Source organism: Chrysemys picta, chromosome 3 (genome assembly GCF_011386835.1).
Source record: "Chrysemys picta bellii isolate R12L10 chromosome 3, ASM1138683v2, whole genome shotgun sequence".
In the NCBI taxonomy this organism is placed as follows: Eukaryota; Metazoa; Chordata; order Testudines; family Emydidae; genus Chrysemys; species Chrysemys picta.
Window position 1 is genome coordinate 56,978,331 of NC_088793.1, and position 16,063 is coordinate 56,994,393.

Genomic DNA, 16,063 nt, shown 5'->3' on the forward strand with positions numbered 1-16,063 from the left:
TATGGGGACTGATGTTTTGACTACACTTCATTCAGAAAATCTGTGGCCCAAATTCTGCTCCCAAACATGAACATGCAACTCCTGTTTGAATTCAGAACTATAAAGCCTGATCTTGCCGCCATTATTAAGGACTTAATCATGTAGAGTGATTTGCATGGAAGCATATATTGAAGGGTATTCTGCTCTGCTCTATTTGATAGTGTGAAATATCTTCTCTTTATTTATAACAAATCAAAGTAGTCCTTAAAATTGTAAATTGTCCCCTGCTCAAAATCTGGATTAATTTTCTGAATCTTTGGAGGACAAAAGTAATTCAAAGATCTTTGTAACTGAATATTTAATTGTAGGTATAAAATTTTGTGCTATTTACAAAAGAATCTTTATCTAATTGCCAAAATATTCATTAATTTTATCTTGTGGACACTGAAATCCAGTGGTCAATTACACTCCTTTTGGATATAGGCATCTATGCTAGTGGATTTGAATCCAGGATATTTAGGATATGTGAACAGGACCTAAGCAGGGGTTGTAAAATTTCTGTAGATTTTGTAGAAAGAGTAAAGAGAAAATAAAACATATTTTAAATTCAATAATCACAATATATTTCACTGTACTAGACCTTTACAATCTTTTATTTTTGTGTTATGGCTTTTAAAATAGTCTCCACACCTCCCAGCTCAGAATCACAAAGAGCAAACTGCAGCCAAACTCTTGTGTGTAGTCCCTTTGCCTTGGGACTACGCATTTGAATAAGGGCTGCAGTATCAAGTTTTGGTTGCAGAATCAGGCCCTTAGCTTCACAACAGCATTTCCATCTGCATTTTACAGACTGGAAAACTGAAGTCTAGGGATTTGTGACTTTCCCAAAGTCACACAAGTCTGTGGCAGACCTGAGCACAAAAATTAAATGTCCTGGCTCAGTCCTATATTTGAGCCACAAGACTATTACTCTCTGTGATTCTGAGCTGGGAAGAGTACAGACTGTTTTAAAAGTCATGTCACAAAGAGAAAATAAAAAATAGGAACCATGCTACTCTGCAACATGACTTCAAGTGTGACTTATTTGTTGTCTTGTGTAGTTATTTTGATGTTGGGTGAAACCAGGAAGTACTGTTGGAAATTTTGTGAGGAAAAATCCAATATAATGAAATTTCCAGTTGATTTTAAGACCAAGTTCAGATAAGTTCCAGATAAACAATTTTTTTTGGATGTTTATCCACTCAATATTAAACAGTTGAACCCTTTGAGATTCACTCTTCACAAATCACCAACTCCTCGTCTTGACTTCAAAAATAGATCTACTAGAAAAAGAGAGAACTTTAAATACATTTAAATGAGATGCATTAAAATAAGATTCTGCTCTCCCTACCTTCTATGTATGTACTTGTAATCATTTTCTTACTCTATATCCTTTTATCCTCTGGTTTACATGTCTAAGGCTACACTGGAAGGCTGTCATGAGCACACTCAGAGGGCCCAAGAAAAGTACAGTTTAGCATATTCAAGTGAGAATTAGTGGCAAGGCTCAATGTCACCATTTTATCACAGACAGATGATATTACAGTGCAAGAACATACTGGCTTTTAAATGATGGGCTTAAAAAGGCAAACTAAATACCAGTCATCTGCTGGGCTTTGCAACATCAGTGCCATAAATAGGCGCATTCTCTTGGTTGGTTGGTTGGTCTTAAATTTATGATAAAGTATATAAAATTAATGACATATGCTTACACTTATGTGTTAAAAGCCAGTTCCCTGCTGGTGTGTTAATGCCATGCACAGTACTTCATAGCCACTGCTCCACAAACAGAACCCACACACCCTTTCATTCATGCAATCAAACCAGACAATTTTATTTGTGGAACAGTTTATTATACAAATAAAATAAAATAACCTTTTTTATATTATTACCAGACTTGGAAGAGATTAGTGTGATTATGTAAAAACCCTGACTGTGTTGGTGTCTGTCCTGTCTTGCAGTATATTCTGTGCTTACTGAGTGGGAGGGTCACACTGTGTGAGACTAATAAGGACAGAGCTGCATCCCACTCTTTGGAGACTCGCTCCAGCAACTCCTCAGCACTACAGCAGCTTTGTACAGACATTTACTGTGCTTCTGGAGGACTTAATAAGTAAAAATTAAAGGTAAGCGGCTCATATTTGTAGTCAATGTTTACACATCACACACAAATACTACTGTATGTATGTGTTCAGCTCACTTTATTGCCAATCAAGTTTATTTCTGATTTTGACTGTACCCTATATATAAATACTATACACTGTATGTTTATATACTGTTCCCACACTGGATAATGTACTATCTGCTCACACTTGTGTAAATAAGTTACTATAATTATGTCAGTGTGTGTATATATTTTGTTTCAATTAAAACTGCTAATCAAAATACTCCTAGTGCATGTACTATAGTTAACAAAATGATTAAATGCTGTTACAAACTGGCAGAAGGCCAAAATGTGTATATTTGTTAAATACTTGTGGATGTACATATAATATGTCTATACACAAAAGCAAATATCTATTAGTCTGTAACGTTTTTCCTAATTGTGGGAGTCTGCTGGCCTAAATGCAGTAAACTGAAATGGTTTAGTGACAAGGGATATGGTAAAAGAAAGGACAGCCCCTTATTGGGAATTTGCAGGTGCACAGCCCCTAACCTACATGGATCTCAGGGGTTCTTGAGTTTTACTGCATTGAATCACATTGTTCGTGCATTTCACTGCCAGTTATACTTTTATTTGACTAGAGCTCAGACATGCTGTTGGGGCAGAGAGAGAAACTGATCTCCCCGCCCCAGACGCGATCTTCCCCCCATGTCCCCAGACCCCTGCAATTCCTACCTGGAGGCAGCAGGTGCTGCCTCTCCCAGCCCCACCTGCCTTTTATTTTTTGTTAGTTTTCTGGTAAGTTTGACCGAGTTTTGCTGCAGCTTCGCTCCTGGCCCCAGCTGAGCCCGGCTTCTCAGGCGGTGCAATTTCCCAGCGGAAAAGCCAGTTAGGATAAATGCAAAGCAGAGGGGCCCGCTCCCGTAGGGCGCTGGGCATCAACCCCAGCGACTGGCGCTGCGCTCTGCTGGCGGGGCCCCAGGAAGGGCTCTGCATGGAGAACCGCGGGGGCGGCCGGCCGTCGGCGAGTGCAGCACTCACAGGCCGCGGGCTAGGGGCACCCCACACACACAGACACGGGGGGCCGCTCACCTCTGTGACAGGGATGTGGCCACGGGGGGCGCCAGGGCGGCGCGTGAACAGCCGCGTGGGGTGCGGTCCTGCGCCCCCAGCTTTGCCGCCTTCTCCGCTGTGCGCTGGCAGCGAGCGCCGCCAACTCCTTGCTGCGAGCCGGGCTCCGGGAATTACGGTTCCCAGATGCTTTGGCGCGTCTCCGCCTGGCTGGCTGGCTGCGCTGCAGGACGCGCCCGCCCGCCGCCGCTCCGGGGAAGGAGGAGTTGGGCTGGGGACAAAGGGTTTCGGACTAGAGAGGTTGGGGATGGGGAGCTGGGGTTGTGAGCCGGGGGGTAGCGGTGACTGGGAGCTAACGCTTGGGGCTGGCTGGGGAGTTTGCAAGCACAGCAAGGCAAAGACGGCAGGAGAGCAGCTGCTGCGAGGAGTCAAGACCCTACAGGCAGCGCCACTGGTAATGCTGCTGCTTCAGGCAAACTGACCTGCACCGTGTCAGGCCTTGGCCCCTCCCCGGGAGCGAGTGCTCTGGCTTTCCCACACTCCAGCAGCTTGGCAGTGTTCATGTGCAGAGGAATTAAGGATCTGCACATTTCCCCCTTCTGCTGCCCAGTTATCTCAGTGCCTGTCAGTTGGTATCTGTGTATTATACTGTCTGTAAAACAAATCAAAATTAATCAGAGAAACTAAATTTCCAAGGCGGGTTGTGTTACAGGCTGGACCGTCATAAACTCAAGTCAATTCTTGCTATTAAGTTCTGGCGGGTTGATTGTATAAGTGATTGATCATCTTCTGAAGTAATAAACTAGCGATGAATCAACATGCACAGATACAGTAGGCATGGTGAGGGAGATAGCAGCATTAGCAATTGGTAACAGTGTTATTTAATTTGTAAGAGCTTTTCAGGATTTGAGAGCCATAGGCTTTAAGCTCTAGTACATTGAAGTCTCCTTGTAAAGCAGGTGCAGGAACTTACACCATGATGTTCTTTTGACATAAATTCATTTTGTGTTACTATCTGTACTGCTGACTGACAGAATAACCATGAAGATGAAAATAGTGCAACACAAAAATAATCATAAAGATGACATTTCCGGAGCAGACACACCAGCTGTATTTTTTCTTCAGTGTATTTTCATATTACAGGACAACATCATGCTTTCTCTAAGAAAAATATGAATAATAATTTATTGTTGCATTTTACTGTGCTTTGTTAAATCCATGCTTTCCCACTAGTTGTAATTGGTTTAGAAGAAGCCCAGTATTGTGTTCGGAAGAGAAAGATATTTTGTTGGACAAGTTTCATTCTTTTTTAGTAAGATTTAAACTGCAAACTTAGGTCAGGCTGCCCTAGACACTTGCATATTTTGCAAAGAAGAATATGGGCAAATATATGACCATTTTGTTTTTAAATAAAAGATAATATAAAGCAATGATAAGTTTTCCTCATTTGATTTGATGACTACTTCAGCAGTCTTTCTGCAGCACTGTGCCACCAAACAGTTAAACTAAAATATCTAAGACTAAAAAGCTAGAAGGGAGAAAAAGAAACTAGTCATTCTAATGAATGATAATTTAGTGGCTTTTTAAATAATATCTGAGTTAGTATTGCTGTAAATGAATTGCTCATGAAACTAAAAAAAGTAGCAAGAAATACATTTATCACCCAATTCTAAATTCAGATTAGTCTGTAAACTTTTTCAGAGCTTTAACGCAGCTAAATAATATACATGTGTACAACCAATGTCCTTCTCTTTTCTTTACAAATAAATTCTTCCTTGTGGTTTTTTTTGGGGGGAGGGGGGCTGGGAAAGGGAGAATAAGAAGATATTGTTCCCATTGTGAGTATTTTTTGTTTCAGATCTGTGGTCATTTTTTCACATGTGTCCGAGAGGAGATGAAGCACATTGGATTCTGCATAATTTGGCTTTGGATGGCAATTCTCTTCCTCCTTCCTGTTTCAACTTATATGGCAGCCACTGACAAGACAGGTACTTCTCTCTTTTTTTGTAGCCAAACAGACAAAAGGCTGAGGACACAGCTCAACAAATAAATAATGATGCTTAGAAAGTAAATGGACCATGTAAGTATATGAAGTTACGGAAGCTCAATCAGTTTTGACATCTCTTTGAAGAAGTCCATATCGGATGTATCTAAAGGCAGTGTTTCTGTTTCCTGTACACAAAGAGAAATATATTTTTGGAAGCAGTTTAGCCACTTGCAATGTGGTCCCCTGATATTTTCTGTTTTTAATATTACATATCCAAAAAAAGTCCAGTCCTGGTCTTGAAAAATCTAGAACTCTGTTAATACAATTTTGATTAATTGATTCTGAGTTTTAATCCGAGGAAAGCATTTATTAAGAGCCCCAAAGGCATGCCAAGCACCTCAGAGAGGTAGAATAAGGCAGTCCCTTGCCCCTAAATAAACAGAGGAGAGGGGAAAGAGATATAAAATTCTAGCAAAATGATCACAGTAAAGTTTGGTGCATTACTTTTGATTTCCCCCTTCCCCCCCCCTTCTCAGCTCCCTCTTGCCATCTGTCTCTTACTAACTCTCTTCTCTAAAACAACGTCCTTCTCCCCATCTCTTGTCCCATTTCTTCTTCTGTATTCTGTCACTATAATCCACCATCTCTGAGAAATAAATCATGTGTTCACTTGTAAATGTGACCAACTGGTATGATATTGCATCAAATAATGACTTGTCAGTTTCCTGGGGTTGGCCATAGACACTGCCCATATCTCAGTTCCCTTCAGTGTGCCTAACATCGCTAACAAAAAAGGTTTTTAATTTGTTTTTTTTTAAAGAAAGATAGACAATTAGGACCTGATTTTCAGAGATGCCTACCCTCCAGAAAACCAGTTGAAGGCAATAGCAGTTTTGGGTGCTCACCGCTCCTGAAAATCAGGCCCAACGTGTTTAAGATTAGTGCCTTGCACAATGGGACGCCAATCCTGATTAAGGCCTTTAAATGCTACTGGAGTACAAATAATAAATAGTAGTGTTAATTATGATTGGGCAGTGTACAATAGTACATTGTGGAGAATCTGAGTTTGGGTTCTAAACTCTCTTTTGAACTTTTAGAACAGCAAAAGCTAAGAGCTCTGTATGTGTATTATTCTCAAACCCTGGGAGGTGGGAGAGTAAACTGCTTCTAATAACCCTGCAATAATCCCCTCTTGCCATTTGAAGGAGTGTAGTTGGTGGGCACATCCAGCTACCTCATTTGGAGGGTTGAGGAAGGAACATTTAAAAGGGCTGCAGGAGACGCTCAAATGATCAACATGAACATATGCTCAACTTAAATTAAATACATTTGAAAACAAAATGGAGTGCAACTCCCTCTTGTCAGGTAAAAGGCTTTTCAGGTAAATGTAAGCCAGTCGTAGAAGACCATTTAGGCCATGAGAGATGGCTGGGACACATGAAAGGAGAGACAAATATCCAAACTCTTTAAGCTTTTTCTTCTTTCATTTAATCCAAGTGACTCCCTTATTTTCTCCTCAAGGTCAGTTCATCCTGGATGGTCCTCTTGCTTTTGCTTCTTCCTCTCAAGATTCTTGCATGGTAGCCCTTGCAGTGACACTTCTTTATGGCTGTCCTGTTTCACCATTTGTACTTGTGCCATTTGCCCCTACCCACCTCACTATGCTGTACCAACAGAGTTTGCTTCTGTACAAGTACAATACTATGTTGCCTCAGGACCATGACAACCCCTATAGTATAGTCTAATTGTGCTACAGTTTTTTCGGAAAGTTTTGAAATGCAGGGAGAGTTCCCACTTAAGTTTAATTATAAAGAAATACAGGAAATCAATCATGTAAAAGAAAGGGTAAAGTTACATGTGTGGATTAATATGATAAGGAGAGAGATTTGTTTTCCATTTAGTATTCTGAACTTGCCTTGGAAGTGATTTCATTTCATTAGTTAATATTGTTGTAATTAAAGAAATGGCAGTGCTGAAAAGAGAAAATGTTAGAGTGTGACAGATTACTCTGGACCTGCTTCGAGCAGGCTTCCTTAGGCCCTGTTGAGTGTGCTGACATGTGTTTGATTCACAGCAATGATCCCTTTCAGTTTTTGTTTGTGCAGAACTTCTGGTGTACTAACCATTTACTGGAGGGAAGTGATTACTTCTAAAAATAAAATATAATAAATCTAAGGGAGCGGATAGGGTTACCACACTGAAGTTCATGAAGTTCTCCACAGCCATGTGTTAAACCTAACTTTTCCTCGGTATATTTTTCTCCTAATTGTTTTGTTTACATGGTTGATTTAACTAGTTTTTGATTATTGGAAGCATGTGTTTTCACAATATGGAACTGAGCTCTAGAAAGTTCTAATGTGATCATTTCTAAGTTCTGCTTGAATGTTAATAGTTCTGTCTCATTCTGATTGTCTTGTCCAACTCTTTGCTATGAGTTCCCTTTTTGTAACTTGGGCTGCTAAGCTTTGTTGTCTGACCTGTGACAAATATGGCATATGAAAGGTTCTGGGCCTGCCAACAATATTGGAAAAGACCTGCTGGATTTCCACTGCCTTTGACATGAAGTATGTTTTGAAAAATGTTGACTCTAAATCAAAATATGACTCAAACTCCACTAATAATTTCAGGGGCACACTCCAATGCAGTTTTTAAAGTCTGATATGAAAAATACCTCATTATAGAACACAATATATTAATATTAGATAAAAAGATATTAATACTGTAGTGAATTGATTCATACATTAAGCTTTCTGAATGTATAAACTGCCAGACTTGAACTCTTAGGCTGTGTGTATATTGGAGCATTAGGGGTGTATTCCCCAGCTTGCATACACATATTAGCATGAGTATAAATAGTAGTGTAGCCACGGAAGCATGGGCAATGGCAGCGATGGCATGGTTTAGCCATGCCGAGTACAAACCCACCTGAAACTGGTGGGTACATACTCATCACAGCTAAGCCATGCCACTGCCTGTGCTGTCATGGCTGTGCTACTGTTTGTACTCATGCTAGCTCTCATTAAGCTACTGCTAGTACATGTATGCAAGATGGGGAATCACACCCATAACTTGCAGTGTAGGTGTAGCCTTATAAATTACTGGGAGTTGAAGTTTGTACTGCATGTCATTAGAAAGTTAATCTTAGACTTGTGTTAAAGCTTCAGGTTTTATCTATGATTCACATGTGAGAATATATACATGTAGTATATAGACTTTTTTGTAGAGTGGAAAGAATTTTATTGATTTACAAGACTAAACTCAATTAGTAGAACTCATGAATTTCTATAATTTAAGTTCTATACCCATTCGGTGGATGGATAGCCTTATGAATTGTACGTACATTACATTTTCAGTGTTCTTTTCAGGTAGCTTTGCCATTACCATTTACTTTTAATGGAAATCATGGAGTTAAAACTAGACACAAAGCAATGCTCCACTCGGCTACTTTTACTCTGGTGTGATGTAACTGAGTAGTGAATCAGGCCATAGTTTTTATGTCCTTGCTGACTGTTAAGAATTCTCTTGTTTTCCTGATCATTGTCTTTTATGTAGTCCCCTTGTCTAATTTAGTTTTCTAAACTGTCTAGTTTGACCCATGACAGAAGTGGTGTCTATACAAGTGTCAGGGTTGTCAGCAATAGTTAAAAATCATGCTGGACCTTTCTTCCTCACTATAAAACAGAGCTGTAAAACAGACATTGTATCAGTCTATAAAACTGAGGGCTGTCAGCTCCTTGTATGAAAAAGAATATATAGGGGAAGCTGTTGCTCTTAACATTCTAATTTCTTGGCTCAGCTGTCTAGGAAAATGTACCATTGAGGTGATGGGGTCATTTTTAGCACAAACTAGAAGAAGAATTACACTAGTTTTTTCAGTGTTTGTGGGTATACAGAATACAACTAGCAAAGTAGCATTTATGTGGCCTTAGTATGCTGTGTTTCCTGCCATGGCTGTTATGCCTTTGATAAAAATACACCCACAGTGCGTTACATGGTCTTAGGCATCTCAGGAACAACTTCAGTCAGCAGGATAGCAGAGAAATTAGGGCTTGATTCTTCACTTGGACTTAGTGGAGCGGGGCCAGAAGGAGCCAGGTGCAACTCCCTGATCCTCCACCCAAGTGTAAGTTAAAGCTGCTGGACAGGAGTTATGCTGCTGTTAATTCAGAGTAACTCCCTTCACTGCCACAGAGTTGTTATAGATGTATATTGGTGTAAATGAGAACAGAATCAGGCCTGTACATTTTCCAGCTGTCGGTTCAGGGATAAAAATTATCTAATGTGAACATGCCTCTCTGCTCTAGAGTGTATATTTCCACCAGAGTATTAGAAGTACAATAAGTACATGATAACAGAGAACTCACTGCACAATAAATACAACTGAGAATGAGCTTGTATTGCCAACTAGGAGTCTGATGAAAGATTACATATAAACTACTGAGATGGCAACACAAAGACTCTTACAATTCTGCATATTCTCCTGGGCAAAATTGCCTCTAATGTGAATTATTCTTCTTGTTCTTTTGTAGGAACAAGAACAGTTCCTACTACATATCTATTAATTGATATATTTGAAACTAATCTGCCCATAAATGACCTTGCTTTCTAATTGTGGGCTGCAGTTTAGACAAATGAAACAAGGTGTTTGACAGAATCTGATGCATATTACTGCCTTCACCCAATCTGTTTTTAATGAAACCAATGTCATCTTTATTTCAGAAATGTTTAATCATTTTGTGAGGTAATAATTTTTTTATCTAAATTATATCTTCCAGCTATAAATTTACTGGTTACTTCAAATTAACCACTTAAGCTAATTGTAAAGATGTGATACTGTTATATATTGAGTTGAATTCAAGATTTTTGGAGAAGAATGTATTTTCTGTATTATTACAGAGTCAGTGTTGAATTGCAGGCATTTTACAATTACAAGTGTAACCATTTTCCGGGTCAATTTCAGTCTCTAACATATTTGGAAATCCTTTAAATATAGACTATTTCTAGGATAGTGCTAGTTCATTCCTCCTTTCTTATCACTGAACCGACACGTTGGAAAGTCCCTTGTCCTCCATTGCTGAAACTTCAGGCTTATTTTGGCAATCTTTTCTGGGCACTTCTTCAACTCAAGACAGGATTCCATGCCTACAGAGTATCTGGACCAAATCCTGCTTTCCTTCCCTCCAGTAGTCCCAATAGACTTCAGTGGGACTATTTTCATGAGTTTTGTAAAAAGATAGAGCCCCGTTTTAACATGCACAAAATTTACATTAGTCTTTATCCACTTCTTGAAAAAGTGTGTGTGTGTGTCTTTACTGAACCATAACGCTGCTGTAACATGATGAAATGTTGGGTTAAGATTCACTGATATTAGATTTTAAGGTTTTGGAAATGTAGGAGCCCATATATAGGTCTTCAAATACTACTTATTAGAGACAAGCTAGTAAAAAGGGTTATTACAGTACTTAAAACTTAAACTTTTAATATACTTCCTTAAATTGTTAAACTAATGTACCCTATTTTATTGTGATCTTGGCTGTTAAATGTAACCAGTCTGTTAGACTTAGCCTCTGCATGTGTACTATATTACAAATATTAGAATACTGTGCTTGTTTACTAGAAACAAATACATCAATGCATAGTTAAAACAATCTCTAATGCAAAGCTGCTTAATTTGTAACAGTCTTTTAAAGAGATAAGCAACGAGATATTCATTGTTTATATAATATGACAATAACCTTATTAATCACATTTTGAGATTATTTTCTACACTGCAAATAATATTTAACTGTTGCTAGGGTAATCCATCATATACTTATAACTTTTATTGTTGTATTTTCATAATAGCGTCTGCTGTAAAATTTTCTTTTTTTCAAAGTTTACTGTACACATCAACTCCCCTCACTCCTGCCAAGCATATGGTATCATGTTTTATGGTATTCTTGATTGGGGGGGAAAAAGTTGTAAGAATGTAATATTATTTCCCTTAGTTGTTGAATAGTTAATATGTGCGTGTTTTAATCACAAACAATTGAATTAAAACATGATTACATCTTATCTGTTTATAATTATAGTATTAAGAGAATACTTTGTACACTAAAATGTAATTACTGTTGTTTTAATATAGTAGTTTGGTTTATTTCATAATCCTAAATATAAAGAAACAAGAAGGAATATTAGTAGTAATCTAATTACATTGAAAATTGAACTTTGTTCATGTTGCCTTGCAATTCACTGGCATGATAATAAATAGTTTTATGTCTGATGTATTTTTTTATTTGATAATGTTTGATGGGAGCTGTTATATTTTATTGTTTTGTAGTTACAATGTGTCCTATAATGAGACCAGATGGACATCAGCTTAGACATATCTACAAAGAAAATCTTGATGTTTCAGGTAAGTGATTTCTTTAACACAAAAGATTTAAAATTTAAAATTTACAAACCTTGTGTGAAATCCTGGCCCCACTGAAGCTGGCTTTAACTATAGAGAGACAATAAAATATTTTAAATTAAAGCTGTCTTTAATATTAGAAAAAATGTTTTATTAAAATTAGAATAAATTTATGTAATTTTCTGGCTTAAGTTCTATACATGTAAGTTTTTTTTTTTTTTAATTTTTGCTTGTAAAATTAGTTTGGATTTAACATTTGCTTCTCAGACTTACTGTAGATTTGCAGCATAGTTATTCTCATTAGTTCAGATGGTAAAAGAAAACAGCCAATGCATTCCTCAGAGGTTGAAAAGTCAAGAGCTGAGGGAATTTCACACTCATATCCCTTCCTATGAGAAAATGCAAACTGGAAATTTCTGTGACCCAAAGCATTGGGATTTGAAATAGCCTGTCAGTCTATAGACTAGAAAAGCACCAAGCATGCTAAAAATCAATACTTTCCCCAGGTTTTAAAATTGCATTAAACAAAGAATAGACTAAATTAGTATATCACATTTCACAGGTTTTGATCTAGCAGAAAGCTTTTCTCTGAGACAGGCATCTTGTGGAGGTGAAAAAACCTGTTTTAAACTGGGAAGCACACCTCTTATCAGAGACACTCGGTAAGTAAAACAATACTTTATCCCTAAATATCTTTAACAGGATCCAAGCTAAATACTAGGTACAGACTGATATATTAAGCAGTGTATTCAGATAATGCCACATAAAGATCTATATTAGGGCTGTCAGTTAATTGCAGTTAACTCACGCGATTAACCAAAAAATAATTAATTGTGATTTATAAAATTAATTGTGATTAATCACAGTTTTAATCACATTGTTAAACAATAGAATACCAATTGAAATATATTAAATATTTTTGGATGTTTTTCTACATTTTTAAATATATTGATTCCAATTGCAACACAGAATTCAAAGTGTACACTGCTCACTTTATATTATTATTTTTATTACAAGTATTTGCACTGTAAAAATGATAAACAAAATAAATAGTATTTTTCAATTCACCTCATACAAATACCGTAGTGCAATTTCTTTATCATAAAAGTGCAACTTACAAATGCAGATTTTTTGGTTGTTACATAACTGCACTCAAAAACCAAACAATGCAAAACTTTAGAGCCTAGAAGTCCACTCGATCCTACTTCTCGTTCAGCCAATCGCTAAGACAAGCAAGTTTATTTATAGTTATGGGAGATAATGCTTCCCACTTCTTATTTACAATGTCACCAGAAAGTGAGAACAGGCATTCGCATAGGACTTTTGTAGCCGTCATTGTAAGGTATTTACGTGCCAGATATGCTAAACATTCGTATGCCCCTTCATGCTTCAGCAACCATTCCAGAGGACATCCTTCCATGCTGGTTTAAAAAAAAATGCATTATCTCCAGCTCTATTTTGCCTGAATTCTGCCATATATTTTATGTTCTAGTAGTTTCGGATGATGACTCAGCACATGTTGTTCATTTTAAGAAAACTTTCACTGCAGATTTGACAAAACACAAAGATGGTACTGATGTGGATTTCTAAAGATAGCTATAGCACTTGACCCAAGGTTTAAGAATCTGCAGTGCCTTCCAAAATCTGAGAAGGATGAGGTGTGATGCATGCTTTCAGACGTCTTAAAAGAGCAACACTCAGATGTGGAAACAACAGTACCTGTAGCACCAAAAAAGAAAAGCAACCTTCTGCTGGTGGCATCTAACTCAGATGATGAAAATGAACATGTATCAGTCCGCACTGCTTTTGATTGTTATCGAGCAGAACCCGTTGTCAGCATAGACCCATGTCCTCTGGAATGATGGTTGAAGCGTGAAGGGACATAGGAATCTTTAGTGCATCTGGCATGTAAATATATTGTGATGCCAGCTACAATAGTGCCATGAGAATGCCTGTTCTCATTTTCTGGTGACGTTGTGAACAAGGAGCGGGCAGCATTATCTCCCGTAACCGTAAACAAACTTGTTTGAACGATTGGCTGAACAGAAATAGGACTGATTGGACTTGTAGACTCTAAAGTTTTACATTGTTTTATTTCTGAATGCAGGTTTTTTTGTAAATAATTCTACATTTGTAAGTTCAACTTTCATGATAAAGAGACTGCAATACAGTACTTATATTAGGTGAACTGAAAACAACTATTTCTTTTGTTTTTTTTACAGTGCAAATATTTGTTATAAAAAAATAAAGTGAGCACTGTACACTTTGTATTCTATGTTATAATTGAAATAAATATATTTGAAAATGTAGAAAACATCCAAAAATATTTAAATGGTACTCTATTATTATTTAACTGTGCGATTAATTGCTTGACAGCCCTATGTTAGTCTTTAGGTGTTTTCATTTGTAACAATCTTTCCATCCAGAAACCGTAGTTATTCAAGTTTTACCTCATCTGGAGTGCAGAGATACACAGATGAAAATTTAACTGAATGTATGCTACTCCTTAGTATGCCATAGTGCTGGTATTGAAGTTATTTCTCTTTGTGTGTATGAGGAAGTTTCATTATTATCACCCTGATCCAGTGCTCACTGAAATTAATGGGAGTCTTTCCACTGACTTCCGTGGATTTTGGGTCTGGCCCTATATGGATTAAAATTAGTCTGAGTTGCAAGTAAAATACTGATTCTGCAGTCTTTCCTCAGACAAAATTCTCCTTGAATTCATACCTGTTTCTTTTCTCATTTTTCTTAGAGTTTATCCTCCTTCCTTCTGCTTTTTTTTAAAATGTTCTTTTTGGACTCTTCTTGGTCTGACTCTTTCTTCACACTTCTTTTTTTTTTCTTTTCTGTCTATACTTTCCAGGGGTGGAATTTATTTGTATGTGATTTTCTTAACTAACTCCAGTTTCTTCTTCTACTGGATTCATTTCCTGCTTCTTGTACTCTATTCTTATCATAGTACATGCTTCAAAGAGTGAATAATAGATTTTTCACTTTCCTGGCAATTCCAAACAATAAGAAACCCTTTCATTTCTGGTTGAACAGAACACATTTTTTGGCAAATCAAAAAGTTGAAAATATTAGGAGCGGAGTTGAAAAGAAAAGTTTCATTTTGATCTAACCTGAAATTTTTCATTTAGATTTTAGGCACTCTTACAAAAAGGACTAGGTTGATAAAATGTCAGGTGGGAGTAGAGGAGCAGATATGTAACCTTTAGCCAAGTGAATAAGATACATTTTCTGGGGTGTAGGAGACCCAGGTTCAATTCCCCCTCTGCCTGATGAGGAGAAACGATTTGAACTTGGTTCTACCACATTGTAGGAGAGTGTCCTAACCATTGGGCTATGGTATATTCTGGTGTCTCTCTTCTGTTGAAGCTGTTGCACTGTGAATAATTAGTTAAATAATATCTGGACATGGACTTGGGTCTCCTAGATCCTAGGTGAATTGTAATTCTTGCTCTTTGTGGCTTGATGATGACTATTCACTGTCCTTCACGGTGGCAATTCATAGTCATTCATAATGAGGATGAATAGTCATTAGGCCAACTAGAGAGAGAGAGAGAGAGAGAGAGAGTGAGTGAGAATGAGTCTATAGCTTCCTCCCCCTCTGCCCCTCCACCACCTGGCATTTTGCTTTTGTAAAAATGCCCAAAATTAAAATAAGTTTCAGATCAGGCTCAAACAAAACATTTTTGTTTCAATATTAATGAAACACTTAGGTTTTTTTTGTTCTGTCTTCATTATTCAGCTAACTTGACACAAATTTATGAATAGTTTCAGGTTGGCAGAAACCACATTTTTCGGCAAATAAACTATTTGCCCCCCCAAAAAGTCATCCAGCTCATTTTATGTACTAATTATTCTGAACACCAGCAGAATAACATCCTTCTTGGCTATCCTATAGAATTCTATAGCAGAGATATGATCATCACATTCTATAGGTTGATTTTAAACAAACCTGCAGAATTACGTTCTATTCAGTTCTGTAGGGCCTTTCCATAAGGATGATGATAGTGTTAGTGGATTTCAGCTGAAGTTCTTCTCCCACTCCCAAGGTGCCTGACCAGTGCTCTCCATGCTACTTCTGTCCCCAGCTGCACTTTACGCCTTCCTTACAGCTCGCTCTGCTGCATTGAGTGAGGGCGCAGCCAGATCCAGGAGCAGTGAAAATGAGGGAAGCAGGATGATAGCTACTGGTTGATGGTCAGCAGTTGTAAACAGCAGGTGCTAGTATCTGGAGGGCAAAGTTGCAGGAAGAATCTAGCAGTGTTATTTTTCTTCCTTGCCTCCTTTCAGTTCCCTGGTCAGGGAACAGCTCATTTCAGCCTCTGGGACAAAGATGGGGAAGCCTAGCTGTGTTTATTCCCCCTCCCCCACCTTCTCTGCCTTCAACCCTGTTTTAGGCCATGGATAGTGAACTCAAGTGAAGGGTGAGCCCAGATGTGAGAGAGAATGGCTATGCAGGCCTGTACTGTTTTTAGCTTTA

At 37.9% G+C, this 16,063-nt stretch overlaps 1 protein-coding gene across 3 annotated transcripts in view; it reads left to right on the forward strand.

The window, feature by feature from the left end:
- The first annotated feature begins 2,006 nt into the window (after nucleotides 1–2,006).
- Nucleotides 2,007–16,063, forward strand: part of COL19A1 (collagen type XIX alpha 1 chain) — a 323,634-nt gene continuing 309,577 nt past the window's right edge. For 2 of the 3 annotated variants that reach the window (XM_008178207.4, XM_042848856.2), the window contains exons 1-4: nucleotides 3,038–3,647; nucleotides 5,052–5,181; nucleotides 11,500–11,574; nucleotides 12,134–12,233. In XM_008178207.4, coding sequence (XP_008176429.4) covers nucleotides 3,117–3,647; nucleotides 5,052–5,181; nucleotides 11,500–11,574; nucleotides 12,134–12,233 — 836 coding nt within the window. In that variant the 5' untranslated portion in view covers nucleotides 3,038–3,116. Of the gene's footprint in view, nucleotides 2,145–3,037; nucleotides 3,648–5,051; nucleotides 5,182–11,499; nucleotides 11,575–12,133; nucleotides 12,234–16,063 lie in introns of those variants that run through there. The other variant, XM_042848857.2, reaches the window with a different exon arrangement.